Consider the following 26,991-nt stretch of genomic DNA (forward strand, 5'->3'; position numbering starts at 1 on the left):
GAGCTAGAGACTAGATCTAAAAACATCTTCGACGTTAAAGCTTAAAACAATTAAAATTTTGAGGGGAACCTTTAACTAATCATTTTTTGTTTTATGTGACTGATAACCCTGAATTTCCCTCTGAGCTAAATGATTTTCTAACGGATTTTAATGAAACGTGCATTTTAAAATTATTTTTCAGCGTGGCGGCAAAGGCCCAGCTGTTTGAAAATGTTGGTTCACTTAAGCCAGTTTCTTCTGGGCGGTAAGTTCTCAAAATGCTTTAAAAAAAAAAACCCAAAACATAGCGGTGACATTGTAGCCTTGTGTTGACATGGCGAGCCATGTTTGATAGCTCTGGCCTTCAGCTGTGCAGATGGTCAAATCCATGTCTGCTCTCTCTTCACAGGAAAAGGTCACGACCATATGCAGTGTTCAGTGTCTCAGCTCAGACTGTGACAGTGGTCCCGCGTTCGCTAAAGCCTTCGCAAAGGAAGGGTTCTAAACAGATCGTTTTCTAAAACACACAAGTTGCCATAACCCTTTGCCCACTAAAGACTCTTTTAATGACAGTTTGTGGAAGATTTTCAAAACAAATTTTTTTGGCTTGTAAAAGTTATAAAACTTTTTTCTGGAAGAAGCTTCATGAACATGCATTTAAAAGATTGTGCTTACTCTTAATGGCAACTCTGGTGCTGTAGAACTGACTGCCCTGGGCAGCTCTGGTTTACAGGCAAGAAGCAGTAAAATGCTTGTTGAAAGGGCATTTAAGTGAAAATGAAGGACAAACCTTTTTTTTTTTTTTTTTGATGCACTGAGGAAATTTTGAGCTTTCCATATCCAGCTAATCAAGGCAATGAGGGAAAGGGAACATAGATAATTGAAGTATTGCTGTGAAGTTCTTTTAGAAGTTATTCGGGAATTCTTGCTGTGGTGCAATGAGTTAAGAATCCAGCTGCAGCAGCTCTGGGCACTGTGGAGTCGTGGGTTCTATCGCCAGCCCAGTGCACTGGGTTAAAGGATCTGGCATTGTCACTGCTACAGCATAGGTCACAGGTACAGCTCCGATTCAGTTCCTGGCCTGGGAACTTCTGTATGCCATGAATGTGGCCTTAAAAAAAAAAAAGTTATTCAACCATAGAATGTTTATTGACTTTATAAAAGTATGTGAACTTTTTCAGCAAACATTAATTAGGCACCTACTCAATATTGGGCTTGTCCTAGCTTCTAGGGATAACAATGAACTTCAAAGTCTGTTTTCTTCCAAAGCCTAGCGAGGGCCTTTGTGTGTTAGTGTTTTTAACTCTGCAGGGTAGAGCCCCTTTGGTGTCTTACTAGGATGATGGTCAATGCCTTGCATTCATATAGCAGATCGCATAGTAACTGAATGTACCTTACCTCTATAGCATCTTTATCTTCTTATATTTATCAAGGCATGGTGAAAACTAGGCACCAGGCATGTCAGAACATGATTTTTCTGAAACTGTCACCACTGTGAGGCCTTCGTGTAAGGCATTTACCCTTGCTTCTTATCTGTCTTGCTAAATGATTGAATTGCTCCACTAGATGGAGCCCTTTTATTAGGAAGCTCTAAACAGTCTGTTAAGAACCCAAGTACTGGAAGCAAAGAGAATCTTTTAAGAGCTTTAAGACAGCAAGGTATTAATGAAGTAAATCAGTATATGACATTAAATTGATGAAGCTGTTATTTAATAAGTTTACTCAGATGTTCAACAACCAACCTATGCATTTATAATATGTTTTCACATTCTGAATATTCTAAATCACAAACTTAGAGCTCACTCGATGGTACACTGAAGCTTGAGTCTTCTCTGTCAGTCAGTCTGCAGCACTTGAGGACGGTGTCATAATTTTTCACCTGCCCTTTCATTTTGCTTAGCTTTGCCTGCCTGTATGAATTTTCTTTTTCTCTTTTCTTTTTCTTTTCTTTTATTTGGCTTTTTAGGGCCGCACCTACAGCATATGGAAGTTCCTAGGCTAGGGGTCGAATCAGAGTTGTAGCTGGCAGCCTACACCATAGCTGCAGCGACGCAGGATCTGAGCCTCATCTGCAACCTAAACCAGAGCTCACAGCAGTGCTGGATACTTAACCCAGTGAGCATGGCCAGGAATCAAATCCACATTCTCATGGATACTAGCCGGGTTTGTTATTGCTGAGCAACAGTGGGAACTCCAGAAGTCCATTTTCTTAAAGTGAAGGTCATAGTTCTCTTTTTGACGAACTGTCGTCAGTGTACACAGCAATGTATTTGAAGTACATGGTAAATTCTCCATAGATGGTCTCTATAATAATAACTAATATAGTTATAGTTATTATTATTAAATTTGCTTAAGATATTCAAGCCTCTAATTATATATTTGAGGAGTTCCCATTGTGGCTCAGTGGGTTAAGAACCCAACATAATGTCTGTGAGGATGTGGGTTCTATCCCTTGCCTCACTCAGTAGGTTAAGGATCCAATATTGCTGCAAGCTGTGAGCGGCGTAGGTCAAAGATGCAGCTCAGATCCCCCATTGCTGTGTCTGTGGCATTGGCTAGCAGCGATAGCTCTGATTCGACCCCTAGCCTAGGAACTTTCATATGTCACAGGTGAAGCCCTAAAAAGAAAAAAGTTTAAATATATATATTTGGTATTTGAACATTAACTCTTAACAGTCACTTGATACCTTTGTGTACCATTAAATATAGCTGAACAACAGATAGACAGTGAGGGCCTCTCCCTCACTAACCTCCTACAATGCCTGTTTTGCTTTCTTTCTAGGGAATTTAGGATTACTCTTGAATCAGACATCAAGGATTTACAGAACCAGTAGTGGGTAGTAGGAAGACTAGCCATGTTTGGGAAAGAGACCAGCTGGGAGATTTTAGTGGATCACCCCAGGCAACAGAAAAGTAGCCCCTCTAGGTTCACTGCAGATTGAGAGTCCTTGAGCAAAGAGGTGATCTAATCAGTGATGCACTTGATCCAATCATCCAAGCGGCTTTTCCAGGAGGTTGTTGAAGGGAAGAGAACCATTTAGAGTAGAAATGGTGATATTTAAAAGACCTTAATGAGGGCATTTTAAAAAGCATGAAAAACTCTAAGGAGAATTTTATGGATGGAACTAGGACAAGCAATTGTTTGAATACTGGGAATGAGAGACAGGTAAAAAAGATTCTAAGTCCTCAAGATTATGAGAAAGAATGGTAATTTAGCTTCTGAGCTTGGCTTATGAGATTATCTAGAGGAGCAAGCAAAGTTTTGGCCACAGTGTTTGAGAAGCCTAAGGAGCATGAGAGGCACTTAGAGACACGCAGCTGGAACCAGGAGAGAGCATGTAGTTCGATGCTGTTTGAGAGATTTCTCCACAGCAGTTGCACTGCATAGATAAAGGCAGTGTTACCCAGCAGTGAAAAGAGAAATGACTGGGCATTGATCTTTGAGCCATGGTTTCATTTAAGAATCTGGCAAAGAAGAAGGTGAAGGAATGATCAGGAGAAGAAAGCAAGGTCAATGTGGTAGAAGCTGCAGAAGAATCCAGGAGATCATTCGAGGAGGGCACTGGTTTTAACCTCTAATACCTCACTGGAAATCTTTAAGAAGTCAGGTTCAGGAGAGCGAGAGGGGCCACTCTGGCAGGGAACTTGACCTGCCAGACTAGTTACAATGAAGATTCCTGAGTTTACCACAGACTCTGTATACCAGAATATGTGAGACTGAGGCCAGGAGAATAGGCATTTTAGACAGCCGACCCAAGTGATTCTTACGTACTAAAGAAAATTTGAGAACCATTGAAATAGAGAAAAATGCCATAGTACTTGGCATGGCCCTAAGCAGACATTATTTTACAGGGGTTTTTTTGTTTGCTTTTTCTCTCAATCTGTAAAATGATTTCAGGAGCCAAAAATCACTAGGTTCTGTCTCACCATCAAAGTCTGTAGCAAACAGTACGCTGAAAGCTTTCATCTCTGTCTCAGTGAATTATACCGAGCACTGGGGAAGATCCACTTTCAAGTAGTATGGGTTTGTTTGTTTTTGCATGTAGAAGTTCCCAGGCCCGGGATCAAACCTGCACCACAGCGGTGACCCAAGCCACTGCAGTGACAACACTGGATTCTTAACCCACTGTGACACAAGAGGACTCCCTAAAATAGTATAATTTAGGCAAGCTATACCAGTATCTTTTGAAGGTTGAATTGATAATTAAGTGCCTTAGAATTAAGAGAATTAAGAATCAAGTGCCTGGCTTATTATAAGCAATCAAATACCTCTAGTATCATAATTGAAAACCAATATTTTCTTTATAGCTACAAAGCACTAAGATGAAGCGTTCTCATTTAGTGAATTTCAGTTTTCAAAATGCTGTAAGTCACTGGTTCAGAGCACAGTGACTCGTGTATGACACACATAAGATAAAGCACTGTGACACACATAAGACAAATGAAGCCTTGATTATTAAAAATAAACTTTTCATTTTTTTTGAGAATATCAAGGATAATAAACTAAAAAAATTGATAAAAATCGCCTCTCATTTCGTCACCTAAAGACAAGCATATTTTGGTGCATAGCCATTTAATTTTATCTAATGACAGTGGATCTCAAACTTTTTTGTCTCAAAATAGCTTATACAATTTAAAAAAAAATTGGGTATCTCCAAAGAGCTTTTCTTTTATCATTTACATCTGTTGATATTTATCGTATTATAAATTTAAACAGAAAAATTTTAAATGTTTATTTAAAAGAAAAATAAACTCATGCAACTAAAGGGTACTAGGAAGACACAGGAGTGATTATTCACTCTTATTTTTTTTTTTTATTTTTTTTGTCTTTTGTCTTTTTTTGTTGTTGTTGTTGCTATTTCTTGGGCCGCTACCGCGGCATATGGAGGTTCCCAGGCTAGGGGTTGAATTGGAGCTGTAGCCACCGGCCTACGCCAGAACCACAGCAACGCAGGATCCGAGCCGCGTCTGCAACCTACACCATAGCTCACGGCAACGCCGGATTGTTAACCCACTGAGCAGGGGCAGGGACCGAACCCGCAACCTCATGGTTCCTAGTCGGATTTGTTAACCACTGCGCCACGACGGGAACTCCTATTCACTCTTATTAACAGTGAACAATTATTAATAGTAGAAGCGGTTTTTTTTTTCTCAGTGACATATTCTTGAGACATTACTGATTATGTTTAAGTGGAGTCACCAGATGTATACTAATTCAGCAACCAAGAAATCATAGCTTTTAGTTTGACTGCTATAATATTAATTTCTCTTGGCCTTCATTTCTACATATAGAAGATTGACCAAGGAAGTATGTAGATTTCCTTTGAAAATCCAAACTCATTATATGAGCCAACTCACCTGGATGATCACCAGTTCCCCAGCATTTGGAGTCACCGTGTTCTGTAAAACCAAGTCAGATGGTTTATGGGACTACCCCCAAGGCATCGTGAGGTCTAAGCTTTCCATCTCTTCCAAAGACCATTTTTGTTTGTTTGTTTTCTTTTTAGGGCTGCACCTGTGGCATATGGAAGTTCCCAGGCTAGGGGTTGAATTGGAGCTGCAGCTGCTGGCCTACACCACAGCTACAGCAATGTGGGATCCGAGCCATGTCTGCGACCTGCACCACAGCTCATGGCAACACTGGATCCCTGACCCACTAGGCGAGGCCAGGTATCGAACTCGCATCCTCATGGATACTAGTCAGGTTTGTTTCCCCTGGGCAACAACAAGAACTCCCCATAGGCCATATTTTTAATGTGGTTAAGACAGCAGTTGTTTCTCTCCTTCCCCTAGACGAGGCCACACAGGAGCCTTCATTCCATGTTGCTGTACACCTACCACGCTGCAGTCAGCATCCATCTCTTCATGATGTCCCTGCCAGGAGTTCAGGAACTAGCATTATTGTACATTCATGCAAATCGCTTTAATATCGGCATAGTTGGAAATAAATGGATGCTCATAACACATTCCATTAGCTATCAGAGCAGTCTCCTCTCAGGACACTGAGAGTGTCCTCCTCCTTCTTCCAGATTCCCCTTGACTGTACCTTGAGAACCACTCCTCTGTGAAAAACACAGAAAAGGACCCCATGAAGGTGGTGTTCATAATCTTATTCCTACCGTGATGCCCAACAAAGTAGATGCTCGACAGAAGTGTTGGGTAAACAGATAAAAAATACACATTTTAACCTGAAAAGACTTTGTTATTCACTTTTTCACTCCATTTGTAATGGAGTTGCAGTATGCTTGTTTTTGACATAGCAGCTTTAACTCTACTCATGTATCTACATGCTCCCAAACGAGATTTTTACCATTGAGGCATTCAGTACTCAGACATCCAAGGCAGAAACAGCCTGTATTTCTTGAGAGAAACCTAAGAAGAGTATGGGACTAATTTTAAGAAATCTCCACCCGGTGAACAAGAAGCAAATGTGTGTTCACTGCAGTATTTATAAATGTTTATTGGGAATTGTCATGGGCAGTTTTAGAAGTCTTGTAAATTTTTTTGCTTTGCATGCTAACACTGTTCCATGTCATATGTTTCTTCTATAGTGCTATTTATAGTAGCTCCTTAATAATTCATTGCATTTGGTGTATTTTATTTATTAAATCCTCCACTGATGAACACTTAGATTGTTGTGATTTGTTTATCTTTAGCTTTTCTATGTGGTTACTTCTTTGGCACCTTTTAAACTGTATCTTCCTATTCCTATCACAGGTGCTTTCCCAGGAATTCCCTGGTAGCCTAGTGGTAAAGGATTCGGTGCCATCACTGCTATGATGGCTCTGGTTTGACTCCTGGCCAGAAAACTTCCGCATGCCATGGGCATGCCCCCCCACCCCCCAAAAAAAATGTATTCCAAGTCCCTTCAGGAGTGAAATTCTCAGGTTACAAAAAAATGTGTATCAATTTTGATTTGGTAAATTCTTTATTTTGCTTATGATTAAGATAAGCATTTTGAATCTTGCACACTGACCCCATCAAACCTTTTAAGTCTACTCATCAGCATTAGACAGTGTTTAGAATTAGGAATGGGGCTTGTAAACAGATCGTCTTCCAAATGATAAGGGAGGAAATGGCTTTCAAGACAGTGAGCATCGTTACCTTACTCTCCCAGGCGACAAGAAGCAGGATTTTCAAAATCCCTTTTCAAAAGATATTAGAATCTTCTGAAGAAAGGCACAATAGGTGACAGTGTTATTTTCACATCTTCTTCAATACACTGAGGCAGTAAAAGAGGAAGCATTAGCACCTGGAGAGAAAACTTCACTATCGCAGATTCCATATTAAGTCACAAAGCTCTCTGATGAGTTAACATCTGTAGTTACAGATCTCAGCAAAATAAAATTATGCCTGTCTAGTCACATGCACAGATAGTTGAAAAGTCATCACAAATTATTTTGTGCTGTATACTTTGACACATTTAACAGTATCCATTTTTTAGTTATATAATTATTCTGTATGTCTACCCTCATCTAGTCCCATAAAATACTATTATGAGAACATTCACATCTGAAATATTAATAAAAATAATTGGCTTCCATTTAAAGTATAATATGAAAAATTATATCATTATAAGGGTTATTATATTGTAATCATTTCTATAACTCTAGAATTTGTTTCCTTATGCACCTCTTAATTTAATTTAATGGTTCAAAGTAATAAGACAGTGTTTATTGGTAGAAATCGTTCCTTCTAGAAAAAAACTTGACATTTAAAAAAATCTTCAGGGGTTCCTGTTGTGGCTCAGCTGGTTAAGGACCTGACATTGTCTCTGTGAGGATGCAGGTTCAATCCCTGGCCTTCCTCAGTGGGTTAAGTTTCCAGTGTTGCCATAGGCCATGACATAGGTCACACATGCAGCTCAGATCTGGTGCGGCTGTGGTATAGGCCGGTGACTGCAGCTCCCATTTGACCCCCAGCTCGGGAACTTCCATATGCTCCAGGCATGGCCCTAAAAAGAAAAATAATAATAATTATTATTGTTAATATTTTTTTGGGGGGGAAATCTCACCTCTGATGATCTGAAGTAAAAGTGGCAAGTAAGTAAATAAAGCTTTAAGGTACCCATGAGACTCTATGTAGCTGGAAAAATAACCTATTTAGCAGCATCCCAAGAATTGAATAATAGCATTCTTTTAGAACAGCTTATGTTGTTTGTTACAAGCCAGGTGTTACCCTTGAGGGAGTTGCCTGGAAACACAAGGAAGGCTTTGGTTGTGCTGTCAGTGTGCTCTGGTTACACAAGTGTGCTCAGTTTGTCATATGCACTTATGCACACTTACATGTGCACGTTAATGTGTATCATGCTTCAATTATAACTAAAAACAGGTATAATTTTTTTTAAGAATAGTTTTAAGGGAATTCTCACTTTGCCACAACGGGATCAGTGATGTCTCTACAATGTTAGGACATAGGTTAAATACCCAGCCTAGCACAGTGGGTTAAAGGGTCCAAGTGTTGCTGTCACAACTCCAGGCTCGGATCTGATCCCTGGCCTGGAAACTCCACATGCCACAAGACAGCCAAAAAAAAAATATATATATATATATATATTATATATAGTTTTTGTGATTGAGTTCAGTGTTGTCGTTTTCATAAATTGTCTTTTGTTCTTTCAGCCAAGCCAAAGCCATGTACTCCTGTAAAGCAGAGCACAGCCATGAGCTTTCCTTCCCACAGGGGGCGATATTTTCTAATGGTAAGCACACCCATTCCCTTGGCTTAGTGTATTAGCATATGGAATAAAGAGTCGTGTAGCAATGAGAGTCTAAAGTAGGAGCCAGGAGACCCAGAATCACATCCAGGCCCTGCCTCTCGTATCTGTACAAGTGAGCACGTCAGATCCCTCTGAACACATCGGATCCCTCTGGATCCCTCATCTCCTCCCCTGTGTGTGAGAGTGTGATTGGTTGTAAAAATGAAAAAGACATTTCCAGCTTTACAGGTGCCGTGACATTGTTTTGACAGCTTGAGTGTTTGCATACAGTCTGATGTGGACTTTTAGCCATTTATGCATGTAATTATTTGAAGCTAGTGTTGACTGAGTGATATTTATATATGTATTTTTTATTTTTGCCAGTGTACCCATCGGTAGAACCAGGATGGTTGAAGGCAACTTATGAAGGCAAAACAGGACTCGTGCCAGAAAATTATGTTGTCTTCCTCTAATACCATTTAGTGGATGATTGTATCTTCATGGTATCCATGGTAACAAACAATAAGTGCTATGATTTTATATGACACAGATATGGGGATCAGCCCATTAAAACAAAAAGTCAATTTCTAGCATGTTCTACACCGGCAGACTATGTAGCTCCCTGTTAATGGAAAGCAAAAAAATGTTTAAATTTTTTGCCGTGTTTTTTAATTTTTTTTTTTTTTTTGGCTGGCTTCTTATTTTAAAATAGCTTGCCCCCCACCTTTTTTTGGTTAAGTAACTTTCCACAGTGTCTCCTAAAAATTATAGAATCTCAAATACTATGTTAAGAGCTGTAGCCCAGAAATTTGGAAACTAGAAATCTGCTTATAAGAGTTTGGAGATCTGCCCTTTATTGTCTGGTGTTCTCTGAGAAATCTTGAAATTACCACTAAAAAAAAAAAAAAAAAATGTAATTTAAATTGTTCATGTATTGTTAAAAATATACTGCTTAAAAATATACTGCTTTTATATATATGATTGTTTTGCTGGTCCTAAACATTTCCAGGAAATTAGGGGTTTTTTTAAACATAAGTTTTTTATTTGTTTACCAAGGAGATGATTATATTCAAAAGCAATAATGTGTATGATAGCTGCAAATGAAACCATATTAGGTTGTACACTGATTCCACTGTAAACACTCTATTCAGCATTCCAGATATCTTCTATGGGCTTGGAGCAGGGATCAGCAAACTATTTCAGTAAAGGCCTGAGAGTAAATAGTTTGAGCTTAGCAGGCTCTGTGGTCTCTGTCACACTACTCCATTTTGCCATGGTAGCAGAAAGCAGCCAGTGACAAGTAAATGTGTGTGCCTGGGTACCAGTTCAACTTCCTTTCAGGATGCTGAAATCTGAAAATTATGATTATCACGTGCCACTAAATATTAAGCTGCTTTGACTTTTAAAAATTCACTTAAAAATATGATTTTTTAGCCAATGGGCCATACAGAAACAGACGGCAGGCCAGATTCAACTGGGTCATGGTTTGCTGACCCCTGGTTTAGAGGATATGTAAAACTCTTTATTACTTTGAGAATTTTTAAAATTTTATTCCATTAACATATAAGTACTGATAAATCATACGCACATACCCTCTGCGAGTAGCATGAGAGCAGCATCACAAATGTTTAATTACAATAGTAGGAAGGCGGTGTAAAAATGCAGTATCCAGGCATACAGCTTAAATTCTACTTGTAGCTCTGTAAAGGGTCTAAGTGTTTTATTGATATCTAATTTTGACTTTTGAGAAATTCTCCTACCAGTGATAAAGATGATGCTCTTTAAGACACAGGTGGGGACCCTATGCCTTCTAAAGTCTCTGCTTAGTTGAAACGGAACCTAAACATTAAGGTACAGGATTCTTAAATTATTTCGAACCGGAGTTTGAAATGGTTTCATCGTCTTTAGCAGGGATAAAGTAATACATGATTTTCTCTTATGCCTTTCAGTTTACAGCCTTTATTAGGAATTTCATTGAATTTATGGGGCATAGAAATAGGTATTTACTACCCATTCATATCTACTGTTGATATCTGGTCGTGCATCAACCATCATTTCTATTATGTCTATTTTCATAATTCTCATATTATTTTCATTCATATCTGCATGTGGCAAAGAGCCTGTCTTCTCAAGATTCTAAAAAGCTGGTTCTCTGCCACCTACTGCCACTGCGCTGGCCCCCTTGGCCACAGTATCTTACTTGTTATTTCCAAGTCCTTCACTGTACAGACGCTCAGGTATTGACTGTAGACCATTCTTTTCCTGTGATAGCATGATCTGTAATCTCAATCTTTTCAACTCTCAATGAATGTTTCTAGAGTTAATAGGTTAAATTATACTCAGTCACATATACAGATGTGCCTTGGAGCCTTTATGTTTTTAAAATTGAAAATGGAATCATGGGTTATGATTTAAAGGTAAAGAGAGTAAATAAAAGTAGGCGGAGTCACAACCAGAAATAAGTATCAGTGCATTGAAATAAAGGAATGAAAAATATTTAATGTTAAAAATTAGTAATATAATGAAAAAAATCTGATAAGTTTGTCTCCTTTTTTGTTACATACTGCTGTTGAGTTTTGTACACTCTAATTACGTGTTGCTAGTGCTTCTTGGTCTCTAGATTCTCTGTGGCCCTTAGTATAGTAGTTGCATTGCTGACACCCTGACTACCCTCTGCTGGAACAGAGGCAGTCTTTCTAGTGCACCGGTCCCTTAGTCTACAGCACCCTCAGTTTAAGCACCCTTGCTAGCATCTGGCATCCTACTAAATTAGAGCCTCTTAAGGCATATTGATTTTCTTTCAAAGACCAACTTGACTCCAGAAAGTGATTCAGAATCCTACTTCACTTGCTGCTGCATAAAGATATCTTAACCGTCATTTTATTTTCACACAGGCCAGAATGTTCCTGCCTCTGAGTTGTCTGTGAGCTAATTCTGCAGATGCTCAGTGGGGAATTAAAGCATTTGCTGTAGAACACATGGGCCTGAAGCCCATCTTCTTTCGCATGGTGAGGCATATATCGTGGCAGTACTTGATACGGTCACTTTTTTGAAACAAGCTTGTTCAAATTGTGCTTTTGTTTGAAGTTCTAATCTTACAGATTTGTGAGCATGGTTCTTTTTTTTTTCATATTGATTGTGTGTGTGGAAGTAAGTCATGGTCATATGCTAGAGACAGACAAAAGCTGCTTTTCCGTGGCAATGTTACCAACAGATAAGGTATTTATGAACATTGAGAAAATCAGGACGTGCTCTAAATTGCATGGAATATTAATGACACTAGAAGGGAATGCCAGTCATCAGGAAAGGATTACATTTGAAATTGTAACAGCATTTCAATAATGAAACAACTTTTCAGAGATGTAGTGAAGATATGTTAGAATTGCCACGTCTACATCTTTAAACACACAACCTGGGTGCCCTAATCACTGCCGATGGTATAATCAGTAAGAATGAGATTGATGAGGCTGTCAGTCATCTCATCTGTTATATGAAAATATCAAGTACAAAACTTTTATGTATTTATCAAGTGTCTCTTTTGTTGTGCCGTAACTCTGCCAACTTGGTAGAAACAACTTGGTAGCCTTCAGTCAGGAAACAGTCTTTAAAGTTTGTGAAGTACGAGGAAGTGCCATTTCTCCTTGTTTGATGGGAGTGGTTTTACCAGTTGTGTTGGCTCTCTGGACTTGGCACTGTGAATGAGCATAACCAGGCTTCTTAACAGTGGTTCACCTGCTAGCTCTTTCAGGAATGATGGAGGTTTTTTTTAATGCACCTTACAATTCCAAACCATCCAGGTTCCAAAGAGGAAAAATAAAGAGACATAATGATTTTTGTTTTATTCCTATTCTGCGATAATTGACTTGACATACCGGTGGCATGCCCTCTGAAAATCCATCACGATGTAAGGAAAATAAATCTGACGCTGCGAAGAAAGTGCCTGTTAACCTGTGAAGAAAGTACCTGTTAACCTCCTTAGCCCCAGCCTCATCTTCAGATCTGGCTGTGTCTGATGTGCAAAGGATACCATTTATATGGATGCTGGCTTAGAAGAGTCCCTAAGAGCCTTTCTTCAAACAACTTCAATTTCTAGTATGCCCCCCATCATGTATCTGGGATGCCTTAATCAGTATTTAGAACCCCAACTTGATTGGTACTTCATTGACCAAAGCTTAGAGGCAGACCAATTTAGAAACAGATTTTGTGCTTTGGTTTTATATTTGTAGTTTGCAGCTGTTATTATGACCTAACATCCCAGGGTTGGAGTCCAAAGTCATATCTCCTGGTAAAGAAAAAAAGGCAGAGACTTGACTCTTTACTAAAGGTTTCCCACTTAAGGTAAAATTGCTATTTACTTTTGCCTCCACCTTACTTGGTTACCTTCCCAAATCAAACACTTCTTACAGAGAAATAGTCTGTTGAATAGTCTTCTGAAGAGTCTGATTCTTGCCTCTCTCTTGTTGATCCACAGACATAATTCAGGTATTTATCAAGGAGTCTCACATCTCCTGACCCTAGTCACTGTATCCATCCTTTGTCACAAGTATCTCCCTGCCTCCAATCCGTGAGGTCGCAACTCTTGGATAAATTCAGGCTTATGAATGACATGGACTTTTAGAGGATCAGGTAAATAAATAGGATTTTTCACTTTTTTAGGGCAGTTGAATTCACTGTTTTAAATAAGGAATCTCAAGTGAGTTGACAGCCCTACGGCAAGCCGTAGGCAGAAAAGTGATCTGCGTATTTTAGACCAAAGTTTAGAAGCTGTTGCATGACTTAGGGAGCCGAACAGGTCATCCTTTCTCTCCTTGGCACCCGGAAGAGAGAGATGTCAAGTTCAGAGGCAGAACATTACATTCTTGGTGCCGCAGGGAGAAATGGAGGCTGTGTGCCACTGAAGAGTCTCAAAAGGCAGGGGCCACTTGCAGTTATTAGAGACATAAATATCCTCCATCCTCCAAGATGTTCACATTCAGGGCCACGCGAGGACCTTAAATGCTGGAGGGAGTGCTTCCACACCTTAATTAGATGATTACCTTCTCCCCTTTGTACCACCTCTTGGCAGTGTTTCTCGTGATCTTTGTCGTTCCAAGGTTGACAGCAGCCCAACTTTGCCTTTGACCTCACTGTCTGTTAGATTAAAAGTGTGCATTGTTTTTTCTATGGCAGTGAGTTCGAGATTTCATATCTGCCTCTATGTCTTCCATCATGATTTATTCTTAAAAGCCAAGATATCATCACACATGGAAGGCCGTGATTTCAAGAGTGTTCTCTTTGAACTCTGAGCTGAAACTTCTACAAAGGAGTGTGGCAGGGAAGATGACTGTCTTGTTTTTTGTTTTAATTCAGAATCCTATTTATATACTGTTAAAATTTGAGGTACTATAGTTTATATAAAAGTTGAATATTTAGATGATATATTTCAGTACTAGGAATTTGTCTGCAGCCATTAACGTAACAAATTAAGTAATAAATGTGATGAAAATGATTGTCAGTAAATTATCATATTGAATTTTTTGTTTATTTTGTAGTGTTTTTGTATTTATCTGCACTTTGTGTATATATACACACATACGTATACGAACATGTAAATAACCTCATGTTATTCCTTATCTCAATTGCCACATTATCTTTAATGTATGTTTACACTGTATTTTAAATTACTTTAAAAATAAACTATGAAACACAATTTAGTCTTGGTACTTGAAAATCCACTGTGTTGGAGGTCAACTGTCCTGGATTCATACAGAGAAAAACCAAAGTTTCAGGCACTGTAAGTGGTCATTTTGGGCGTGGCTGAGTGGAAAATCGAAGCAGAATTGGTCATCTTTTCCTGACAAATGGACCTTTTTTCAAGAAATTGGCATTATGAAAGATCAAGAAAATTTTAATGTTGGTACGTCTTAATAATGCAGATGTCAACAGGAAAGAAAAGCAAACAGACCATAAACAAATGATCAAGAACACAGATTTTTTTGGCTTACCTGAAAATAAAAGTCTACAAAAGTTTACAGGTATGTTCTGGAAGAAGTATCAGCATACAGATAATCCGCTTAGACTTTTTTGGTCACTGTTTGACTACTAAATAAAATTTTGCTTGTCCTCATCAAAAAAGAGAATCATCTATTTATTTTGTGCTACTCAATGGATAATTAGAGTGTAACAACTACCCTTGCCTGCCATGTTAGTAATGGCCCTTGGACACATACCTGTCTTCCTCAGATGGATTATACCTTTCTTCTAGTGTCACAGGAGAAGCAATTAATTCATGGCAAAGACTTTTCATGAGATGAAAAGGTAATGTAATGTGAATAAATTTCAGTATGATTAAGCAGGAAAATACTGTTAGAATAGGAACTAGATAAAGATCACTGTGGCTCAGCTACTGTTTGAGAATGTTGGATTAGAAGGGACTGACCTAGATGGAATCCCTTATAACTGATATTTTAGAAATTATAAAAACAAAACTAGCTGTTAATAAGAAAAAGCTGGAATGATTGGAGCAGCAAAATAAGTCATGTAACATTGGAATATTGGATTATAAACCAAAGTGTAAATATCCATGAATCCACACTGATCTAAGGAAATGGCAATAAATTTCATTTATATAAATAAATGTAAAATAGGAGAGAAGAGACAAATATTCTTTAGAGAAGAATTCAAATAACAATTAAAATGTTATTGCTCTTCCCTCTAGGGATTAGCGTTTAACTCTTCCCCACTTGAGGATGGGCTAGACTTAGTGACTAGCTTCCAAAAACAAAAAAAAAGCAGTTTGGAAAAGCTCGTGTATCTTTACAGAAGAAAAGCCTGGCAGACAGGATCTTAACCAAGTGATAAAAGTTAACGTCATCAGTGATACCACGTGATTATCTTGTAACTCATACTATGATGTGATGAGAAAAGTACAAAACCTATTCCAGTCTAATCATAAGAATAACATTAGAATCATCCAGATAGGGGATATCATACAGGATAGATACTAGGCCAGTACATCTCAAGATTATAAGGTTATGCAAAATAAAATACTGAGAAACCGCCACAGGTTAGAGGAGACTTGGACGCTGGACAACTAGATGCAGTGTGGACCCTGGATTAGATCCTGGAAAAAAAAAATGGTGGTGTCTAAGTAAAGGCTAAACTACACTTAACAATGAAAAAAAAAAATTAAAAGAGTAACAAAAAGTAGCCACAATAGTGATATGAACTGGGGACACCTGATTTCCTTTTTGGAATTTAAGTTACTTTTATTTGAGATAAGCACTTTACTTCTTTCCCTACTAAATTGGGGTCTGTGCGTGAGACACTTCACCTATTCCTTGCTTAGATACTAGCTTAGAGCTTGGTCTACAGTAGGATCAGCCCCTTTCATTAAATGAATGGATTCATTAACAAATGAACAATCGTATAAACACTTTTTTTGGCCTTGCCCATGATTAACAAAAGTCCCCAGGCCAGGAATCAGACTCGAGCCACAGCCACCTAGCAGGGACAATGCCGAGTCCTTCACTGCTAGTTCACCAGGAAACTCCTAAACACAGAATTTAGAGAGTGCAGTTGTAGGCTTGTGTTGTTTTTGTGTCTGTGTCTCCTTGCCCAGGAATCTTGGAATCCATTTTTAACATCCTGTGAACGAATGATTCCACCCTGCAGTTATTTATATATTGATGAAAAAAACATCCCCCCCGCCATGAACATTGTGTGTTCTTAAAGACAGAGATGATGCAAAGTTTGCTCTTTTCACTGCCAGACCTCTCAGTACTTGGATTAAACCAGATGATTTGGGGGTGATGATGAAGAACTCAATTTTCTCAACCATTAAATACAAAATAACCCCAAATTTTGAAAATTAAGCTATATTAAACTTACAGTTGAATTTCTTGGGCCAAAGAAGTCGAGTTCTTAAAATTGAAATTTTGCACAGCCAAAAATCAAGAAGCAACTCTTTTCCTGAATTTCCTATACAGCAGTTCTTGCTATTTAAAAAAAAAAAAAGTATGGATGACAACATTTGAAACCTCTCCATAATGGGTACTCTTGGAAATACAAATCCCAGAAGCACTGATTGAATACTTACGGATGCTATTTCTGGGTGTTTAGGTTCAATGAGTCAAGCATGGTATTCAGCAGGACTCTGCTTGTTGACTGAAATAAGTCATCTGAAACATACTACCTTTCCAAATTACCAGGAGCAAGTCTACTAAAAACAATTCCCTAGGTCAGCCTGGGCTCGAGAAAGAAAAATAACATACATCTTCCAATACTTATCATGAATTTTGACAGTCTCTAAGTTACATATCTACAGACAAGCAGATTTTTCGCTGAATGAATGAGTGATAAGCTGCCTTATCAGTTACAGTCCAAAGGACTCGCAAACATTTTTGGAGCAACTAAAGCAGTATCATTTCTTCAAACAAATCTTATGTGCAATATGTTAAACCAATATGAGCCAAGCTGCTCTTGTATGCATCTGCATGGGTGTTAGAGAATGCCTTACCTTCCCCCATCCAGGCCCACAGCTTCTGGCATCTTCTAGAACCCTTAGGGCTTTTCAGAGCAAGGTTTGGAAATGACTTGGTCTAAATCTCTCATTCTGCTAATTAGAAAACTGAGGGCTATGTCAACATTTTCAGCAGAATCCAGCTATTTCTGCTGTGATCCGATCATTAACTTTTTAGATGTGTGGGAAGTGTAACTTCTCAACTGCTTTGAAAAGTCTAACTTTATCTGGAAAGGATATCTTCTGATGAAGAATGTCGTCCCTGATTGGTACACATGGAACAGAAAGGCAAAATGTAATATTTAGCCAGTATTGACAATTAAAAAAGGAAGAAAATTATTTTTCTTTTTGGCGTGTGAAATTCTTGAAAATTAGGTATAAACTATCCAGCCCAGTGCCTTGTACCTAGTAGATGTTACTGGATAATAATTATTTTTTAGAGATTTTTGGTGGTGTTAGTAGATTTTGCAACTCTGATGTAAATGGCAAAAGAACCAGTGAAACCTTAAACTGCAATAAGAGAAGTTAAATAATGGCTCCAAAAACGGTACACACAGCCACAAATCTTTGATCTCCTTTACACCATCACACAAACTTCTGGACATAGCTATTCGATGCCTTAGAAAGAAAACTGAAACTGAAAGGTTATTTTCTCTGACTTAGCCAAGGTCACGTAATTGGTAGTGGCAAAGCTTGGACCAAAGTCCACGTGTCCTGCTTTGAAATCCAGTACTCTTTCCAATGAACCACGTTTTTGCTACACCAAGTGGAGTGTGGTAAAGCTCCACATACTACCACCCTTGAAAGAGGTCTTTGGCAAACTCAACCTTATCCAGAAGAAAGGTGAAGATGGCAAAGAGATTCAAGCCCTATCCTATGAAAAATGATTTAGAGCAGAGTGTTGCTACTCCACGTGTGACCTTTAGACCATCCAAGAGCTGTTAAGAAATGCAGAATCTGGATTTCTAGTTATGGCTCAGTGAGTTAAGGATCCAGTGTTGTCTCTGTGAGGATGCGGGTTTGATCCCTGGCCTTGCTCAGTGGGTCAAGGGTCCACATTGCTGAAAGCTGTGGTGTAGGTCACAGATATAGCTTAGATCTGGTGTTGCCGTGACATAGGCCTCTGCTGCAGTTCCAATTCAATTCCTAGCCCAGGGAACTGCCACATGTCTCAGATGTGGCCATAAAAAGAAGAAGAAAAAAAAAGAATTAGAAATCCACATTTTAACGGGATCACAAGATGATTTGTATGAAGAATGCAGTTTGAAAAGCAGAGGTTTAATGGAACTCTGAGTGGGGCCTTTGAAGAGATCTAAGGGCAAAAACAGACAGGACTTATGTCTTATTATTTCCAAGGCCAAAGATATGACCCTTTGGAAGAAGTCAAAAAAAAAAAAAAAAGTTTAAAAAAAAAATTGTCACTAGGCCTCCCGAAAATAGAACTCACCAAAGAGCTTTCCATCATAATGTATAAATGTGTCTGGATAACTCACCATTTTTCAGGATTTCACAGAGGAAATAGAAAAATTAAATGGGAATTTAGACACATCTCAAAAGCAATAGGAGCTATGCAAGTCATGGAAATCCTGAGTGATTGGATGTTAATTCTTCCTTTCAAGAGGACCATGATTTATTGGGGTAACAAGCAAAAGTCAATGAAATATATTATGAAGAGTTAAGTATTGGGTGCTATAGGAGCACAACGAAAAGGTGCTATTCTGAATCCAGGAGATGGCAAAAGTGATGGAGAAGAGTATAGATTGGATACAGAGAAAGAAGTGTGGATGATTGTACCTGCATGGGTGATGTCTTCATCCAACCAAGTCTGGCTGAACTGAGAAGCTGCTCTGTAATCAGGTGGGACTTCACCTTGCACAGAGCAAGCGTCTCATAGATGGGGTGGGGGACGGAATAGAATGAGGGATGGGAAAAAGGGCTGGGTTGAGCTCCATTTGTTCCTTTTTTAATTTTGTGGGGTTTATTTATTTATTTATTTATTTTGTCTTTTTGTCTTTTTCTAGGGCCATACCCATGGCATATGAAGGGTCCCAGGCTAAGGGTCTAATCGGAGCTGTAGCTACTGGCCTATGCCAGAGCCACAGCAATGCAGGATCTGAGCTGCTTCTGCAACCTACACCACAGCTGACGGCAATGCCAGATCCTTAACCCACTGAGCAAGGCCAGGGATCAAACCCGCAACCTCATGGTTCCTAGTCAGATTTGTTAACCACTGAGCCACAACAGGAACTCCTGTGTTTATTTTTTAAAATGTTATTAGAATATAGTTGACTTACAAAGTTGTGTTAGTTTCAGGTGTACAGCAAAGTAAATCAGTTATACATACACATATATCTATTCCTTTTCAGATTCTTTTCCCATGTAGGTTACCACACAGTACTGAGTGGTACTGTGCTATAAAGTAGGTCCCCATTACTCATCCGTTCTATATAGAGTAGTGTGTATATAGCAATCCCAATCCCCTAATTTATCCCTCCCCACCCACTTTTCCCCTTTGGTAAGTATGTTTCTGCTTTATAAATTCCATTTTATCATTTCTATTAGATTCCACATGTTAGTGATCTCATATAATATTTGTCTTTCTCTGCCTGACTTCACTTAGTATGATAATCTCTACATCTATCCATGTTGCTGCAAATGGCATCATTTCATGCTTTTTATGGCTGAATAATATTCCATTGTATATATGTACCACATCTTTTTTTATCCAAACTTCTGTTGATGGAGATTTAGATTGCTTCCATGTGTGGGCTATTGTAAATAGTGCTGCAGTGAACATTGGGGTGCATATATCTTTTAGAATTATGGTTTCCCCCAGATAGATTGCTGGGTCATATGGTAGTGATATATTTAGTTTCTTAAGGAACCTCCATACTCTTCCCAGAGTTTTTGTACCAGTTTACATTCCCACCAACAATATAGGAAGGTTGCCTTTTCTCCACTCCCTCTCCAGTATTTATTGTTTGGGTTTCTTGATAATGGCCTCCATTTGTTCTAATCTCATGTCTTCTTCCTTTCAATTAATACAACACCAAGCATGGTTCTAGTTGCTCACCATTTTGAAAAAACTAGATAATTCTCAAGGAGTTCCTAGCTCCATGAGAAAGACAGTCATGTGAATTAAAAACAACAGTACAGAGGAGGTGAGTGTGATAGAGGCACAAATTGTGAAAGGAGTAACAATAATCCAAGAGTGTAGAAGCAAAAGGAAGGCAGAGGAGGTCAGTGAAGGTTTTACATATGAAAGAATACGTCCTAAGTAGACCTTAAAGGATGAAACATCAACAGGGAAGAAAGGGAGCAAAGGCCCAGAGACTTCAAGCTGAGTGGGGTTTCTTAGGGGTTAATGATAGTTCTATGCAGCAGGACCATCAACTGCTTACACTTATGTATTGGCATGAGACTGAGGAAGGATAGGATGAGGTAAAAACCAGCAGGGTTGGTTGCAAGTGGGCCAGTCTGAGGAGTAAGGGGGATTTAGGGAAAATAATGTAAGCAGATTTACCTTTAGGATGACTGGAATGGAGAGTGAGTGTGTGGATTGGGGCCTGCAGAAGTTGGGCTGAGGAGGCAATGTTGCATCAACCCTAGAAAAGACAAACAGGGGCAGACCAAGGAAATGATTCATTCCAGAGGTCGAAGTGACATGACATGACCATTGTTTTGAATGAGTAATTTAGGGGATTCAAGTGTGGCTCAGATGTCTGTAGGGGACTAGGGAAGGATCAGCAATATGGGCAATAGCCAAAGTTATCAAGACTGAAAGAAGAGGCACGAGGCACAGTGAGTGGTTGGGACTGGTGAGTAGACTGGGTGGCATAGATGCACCTGACCTGAGTCACTCTTCCTCTGAGGAGCCCTGTAAGCACAGACTAGCAGCTATACTTAGAGATTGTTTAATGCTGCCCGTAAAATCAGGAGCTTCAAACTGGGTTTTAAGGATGGGATTCAGGGGGTGATGGCTGTGAATTCCATAGTTTGTCTGTATAGGCATGATTTTACCCTCGGATGAAGGGCCCATAGATACGATGGATCGATCAGTCTTTCAGATTTCAACCCCACAGTTGATACCCCACTCCTCCCCAATAGCCAAGTGGCTGCTGTGTACATAGTAGCTAAAACTTGTGGCCAGAGTGTCAGAACCAAGGGTTGGTTCTGTGAAGGCTGGGAGTGGAGTTTAACTTGAGGACAGCTTGACCTAAGGAATGAGGCTCAGCTGACTAAGCTAAAAGCTCAGGCCAGCCTACTCTTGTGCCTACATGATGAGGAAATACTCAGAGACACCTCCACGTGTATCAAGGGGCAAGTCATAACCAGGGGCCAATGGGAGTTTCAGAGTGTTTGGATCCCAGTCGTCAGTGCCTTGCCTGGCGCCAAGTTATGACCTGGAAGCCGCTGAGATAGCCATTCTTCTGCTTTGTGAATGAACTCAGAAGATCCATGTGCTGGAAAGAATTTTCTGGGCATTGCAGAACAAAAGGGCTATGTCATTCTCTCCCCCATGATGGGCCTCTGGAGGACTTCAGGGGCAGGCCAGTCTTTGCTCTGCCCTGGGCTTGTTGAGTGGCACAAAGCACAACACTTAGGGGTTGTAGAGTGGTTGAAACTACTGGAGGTGGTAGAGCTATGGCTTTGCTACTAGAGTTACTGCTGGATTTTTATTTCATTTCGAGTTTTGTCATAACAACGTTTATGCCATGTGGTTTTGACGGATTAGCCTTTTCCCCCTGATATGTGTTAAAAAAAAAATACATAGCTATAAGTTCTGTTTAGATGAGAGACATTGTTGTAAAGAAACCAAATGCCTTGCATAATAGAAGCTTTAAAAGATTGACTTTTCTTAATGATTATGAAACTCAATTAATGGAAACAGTGGGAATTGCTTAAGGGCAGCTGCTTCTACCTTTTGCCTGTTAACAATTGTGGGGGTGGGGAAAAGAAGAGTCAGAAGGAATCAAAACTCCAAATTATGCTTGGTGAGCCTGGCAGGTGGTCTTCAAGAAGTGGCCGTCTTCACCACTCATCCCTTCCTTCCCAGTAAATGCCGGCCTCTCCACCAGTTAAGAATCTGGAAAAGAATGGATGTGTATACGTGTATAATTGAATCACTGTGCTGTACAGCAGAAATTACTACAACAATGTAAATCAACTCTACTTCAATAAAGCTTAAAAAAATGAAAGAAAAAAAGAAAAGAATTGGAGTATTCATCCTCTTCCTGAACCTGGGCTGGACTGTGACTTGCCTTGACTAGCGGCGTGTGGTAGAAGTGTTGTGCCAGCTCTGGGCCAGTGGAGGAACCAGGCACTCACCCTGCTATGAAGCTGGGAGTAATATAATAAATTATTTGAGGTCAAGGGAGAGAAAGGGACAGGTCCTGATGTGGAGCAGTGCCACCATGTGTTCTAGCCCTGTGGCCAACTACGCGTGGCCCCAGACAACTGCTGTGAACAGAGGAAGGCACCTGCCCAAGTCTGACACATAAAATCCAGAAAAATAATGACTTATTTCAAGATACCAAATTTTGGCACAGTCTACATAATGATAGATAATTGAACAGTAATTATGGGGCCATGGCATTAGAAATCCCAGAGCTCCTCTGCTTTGCAGCTGAGTATGGTAAACATGGTCAGTTGTTTCCCAGTGCTCTCAATCTTCTCCTCTCTCTCACAATAATAGGAACCCCCATTTTTAGCCACTGACATAGCAGTTCAAAATAAAGATTACATTTCCTAGCCTCCTTTGGTGTTTGTGGCCATGTGACTAAGTTCCAACAAAGGGGATAAGAAAATAAATCATTACATTTCCTGTTGGTTCTTAAAGCTAGGAGGCAATCTCTTCTTTGCCTTGTTCCTCCATTCTGCGGCTTAGAAAGTGAGTGATTTTGTTCCACACAGAAATGTGCACTCCTTAGGTTTGATGGAGCAACGAGATAGAAGTCTGGGTCTCGTGCATGATGTCATGGAGCGGAACCGCCATTCTGGATCTTCTGTCTGTTACATTAAAGATAAACTTGCCAAGGTGGAGGGGGAGGGAGTGGGGTGGATGGGGAGCTTGGGGTTAATACATGCAGACTATTGCCTTTGGAATGGATTAGCAATGATATCCTGCTATGTAGCACTGGGAACTATGTCTAGTCACTTATGATGGAGCATGATAATATGAGAAAAAAGAATGTATAAATGTATGTGTAACTGGGTCACCATGCTGTACAGTAGAAAAAAAAAAGTAATGTATTGGGGAAATAAAAAAAGAAAAGATAAACTTCTCTTTTGTTCAAAACCTCTGTTCTCTGTTGCATGTGTCTGCATGTGTATGCTAATACATTTTGTTTCTGCACTCCTACAGGTCTTGGAAGCTGCAGTGCCAGGAGGAAGGACACAGGGCCGTAAACCCCAGGGGCTTCCCTGGTAGCTTTCCATGAAGTTAGAGTGGTGCTGAAAGAGTAACTGGAAGTAGGAATGACTGGCTACTTAGCTTGGGAAGTTAGTACACAGCAAGTATAACTCTCACAGGTGAAGAAAAGCTGTGCCCTCCAGTTGAGTATATATGGCTTCTACGTATGCTAAGTTCAGGACGTGGACTCTGGCTCTTATCCCACTCAAGGGTGTGCATAGTAACCTGAATTATGGTTTCATCAAAGCATATAATACCTGGGTTGCATCAGTCCATTACCTCTCTGTGGTCCACGAGACTGTGAGCTCCAGAAAACCATATTCTATGGCCCCAGGAAGAGCTCTGTGTAAGGTGCTGCCCCAAATCTCATCTTCCTCCTTTTTAAAAGAAATTTAGATTTCCTTTAAGTTTGTCCAGTTGGAAAACTGTATTTCCTAACTTCTTGGAAATATGAAGACTATCTGATACAGTTTCTGCCACTGAGATGTAAGTGAAAGTTGTAAATGGGAAATTTCATTTTTTTGGTAATAAGTGCTACCGCCTTCTTCCTTGCGATTTCTCTTCTTACTCCTCCTGCCTGGAGAATGGATGGGAGCCTGGAGGCGGAGCGATTATTTTAGTGCCATTAAAGTGAAAACAAGGAAGAGCCTGCGACAGTTTATATCATCCTGGAGTATAACTCCAAATTGTTCCTCTGTCTTGTGAAGGAGAAACCCATATTTGGTTAAGCACTCTAGTAGAGTTTTAGTTGCAATTGGCCAAGTGAAATACCTTCCTCCTCATTTTACTAAACCAAACCATTTGCAGAACTAAAGACTATCAATCATAAAGAAATGCCACATTTAACAACATGCTTGCTAAGTACTGTTCATTTCACATGTGTCTTTCAAGGAACAAGAAACGCTGATATAGAGTGGTCTATGTGAGATATGACTCACTGACACAGTGTATGGTTTATAAATGTACCCTTCACTGAGTCATGCATCTTCCCATTTATATGCTGAATGGCTGGAATCACCAATATGATCATATAGTAGAGATTTGTAAACTCTTTAACCTTAAAAATGAATGTTTTGTTAATAATGAGTGTGGTCATGATTCCCTAAGAATATGATGAATCTTATTCCATAAGAATATAACTCTAAAAGTTATGTGTTGCAGCAAATAGCCCATAGCAACACTCTTCATCTAGATACAGTGTATTCTATATAATAAATGCTTACCCTGTATCCATCTCTCAATATTCACTTTCCAGAGGGCTGCTCTACTTCAGAGGGAAAAAATGAACATATAGGCAGAAAGTCCAAGAAAAGGCTGGAGTTAGAAAAGATAGACATGTGGGAAGACAGAGATGAGGGAAAGGGAAGAGAACATTTAGGGGTATTTGAGTGACAGAGATGGCAGGCTTTGAACAGGGGATGCTGCCACTTATGGCCAGATATTGTTGTAAAATGTTGATCACACATGGAGTCTTAGGATGAACAGGAGACCTTTTAAGTGACAATGTGAGTGAGGGTCATGGAGGGGTCTGCATCCCTACGTCCCAGTTGCCAACCCCGCATTTCTCTTTGCAATTTAACAAAGCCCCAGTTTACTAGTTGTCAAGGAAAACATAATTCCTCTTTAGCATTACATAACATTTCAGCTTGCTAATTTCTAAGTATAAATTATATTTTAGTACATGTGTTTATTCTTGTGGACATTTGGTTCTTATTGCTTCATTGGTCATGAGGAACGGTTTAATGGAGATGAGGCTGGGCTTGGGGTCAGAAAAACTGGTTGGAATCCTTGTCAAGCCATGAACTTTGTCGTAAAATTTTGTGCAATCTTATCTGTAAGCCTCAGTTTCAGAAAAAAATACAGATAATATCTATCATATATTTTGTTATGAAACTTTTGTAGAAGAGTGTACTTCTCCCACAGTATTCCCCAGCAAAATTGAAGAGATACAAGACAGAATCATCTGCCAGGATTGTGGTCAAGATAACACGGGTTAGTGTGGGTCTTACGCTACAGTGCCCACCAGTTCCGGCAGGTAATATAAAAGTGCAGCGTGAGCCGTGTAAGACTGTGATGATGGAGAGGATGTTCTCCCTAAAAGGCGCAGACCTATTAAGCTCCACCTGATTGTTGCCATGCAAAAATGTAGGCTTAAAATATTTTTAAGAGATGCCTAAATCTGGGTGTTCGTGGGTAATCTCTCGCTTTCAAAATGCTGGCACATATTTCAGAGTATTAAATGATTTGTTGGACAAAACAACACTATCTTGGATGTAGCTTAATGGGATAATTTTGTGATCTTTGGGTTCAGTACATTTAGGGGAAGGTTTTAATTTTTCTTTTCTTCTGGCTAAAGGGTAGGTCTTCTTGGATGAGGAAACTTACAAATATCATTAACACTGCTTCCTCATCTGCATTAAAAGTAAACAAACAGACCCCATTAAAAAAGAAAAAGTCTACTTGGCTGAGTTGAGTGCAGGCAGCTGCTCACAAATAGGAGAGCTCAGCAGAATCTAAACGTGTTGAGGAAAAGTTGCATTGTTTCACTGGAACAATGAGTGGTCAGAGGAAATACTGGCTTTGTGTGAAAAGCAAGGATGATAGGATGTGACCAGGAAGTGGCCCTGACATGAACATTTCAAAAGGTCGTCTGAAACAGACTTACTGGGGTCTCAGAAAAAAACGTTGAATTTTTTACCCAATATCCAACACCTTTTAGTCTGAGATCCTCAGACCCAAAGACTGGTTTAGGAGCAATCAGAGTCAGTATCATCAGGTCTTTGTGAGTGTGAAGCACATTTCACTGACATCTTATTGCCTGAACATTTTCATCCTTACCTCTGTTTTTTGTTCTCAGGGGGATGGAAGCGTTTTCTCTGCAGCTTCTTTGTTTGGCGACAGAGGCCACACACTAATGCTGAGGTAGGATTTGGCAAAATGCTTCTTCTAAGTCTATTGGAATCAACTCTTTGAAAATAAAAAATTCCTCATTTTACAAAATTGCTTGTTTCTGAGTAAGACTGGAGCAGTTATGGAATAGACAGTAGCCACTGCAAAAGGAAGGACCTGTCTTACTGGGGGCTGATTCTGTTTAGGCCCTATGCTAGTCTACTTTTTTCAGTAATTTCATTCCAGGTGTGTAGATTTCAGGAACCCCCTGACTCATGAGAAGATGCTCCATAAGCTCTTTCTTTTTCTCTTTTCCTTCCTTCCTTCCTTCCCTCCCCTTCCTTCCCCCACTCCCCAACTCCATCTCCTCCCCCTTCCTCTCTTCCTTCTTTCTTTTTTTCTCTCTTTTTAGGGCTGTACCTGTGGCATATGGAAGTTCCTGGGCTAGGAGTTGAATAGGAGCTACAGCTGCAGGCCTGTGCCACAGCCACATTAACACTGGATCCAAGCTGC

The 26,991-nt window shown here is 39.6% G+C and overlaps 1 protein-coding gene across 1 annotated transcript in view; it reads left to right on the forward strand.

Moving 5' to 3' along the window:
* The window catches only part of ARHGAP42 (Rho GTPase activating protein 42), a 279,431-nt gene extending 265,065 nt beyond the window's left edge, over nucleotides 1-14,366 (forward strand). The window contains exons 22-24 of the mRNA XM_047751861.1: nucleotides 182-244; nucleotides 8,601-8,680; nucleotides 9,062-14,366. Coding sequence (XP_047607817.1) covers nucleotides 182-244; nucleotides 8,601-8,680; nucleotides 9,062-9,150 — 232 coding nt within the window. The 3' untranslated portion in view covers nucleotides 9,151-14,366. The remainder of the gene's footprint in view (nucleotides 1-181; nucleotides 245-8,600; nucleotides 8,681-9,061) is intronic.
* Nucleotides 14,367-26,991: the final 12,625 nt, after the last annotated feature.

Source organism: Phacochoerus africanus, chromosome 11 (genome assembly GCF_016906955.1).
Source record: "Phacochoerus africanus isolate WHEZ1 chromosome 11, ROS_Pafr_v1, whole genome shotgun sequence".
Lineage (NCBI taxonomy): Eukaryota > Metazoa > Chordata > Mammalia > Artiodactyla > Suidae > Phacochoerus > Phacochoerus africanus.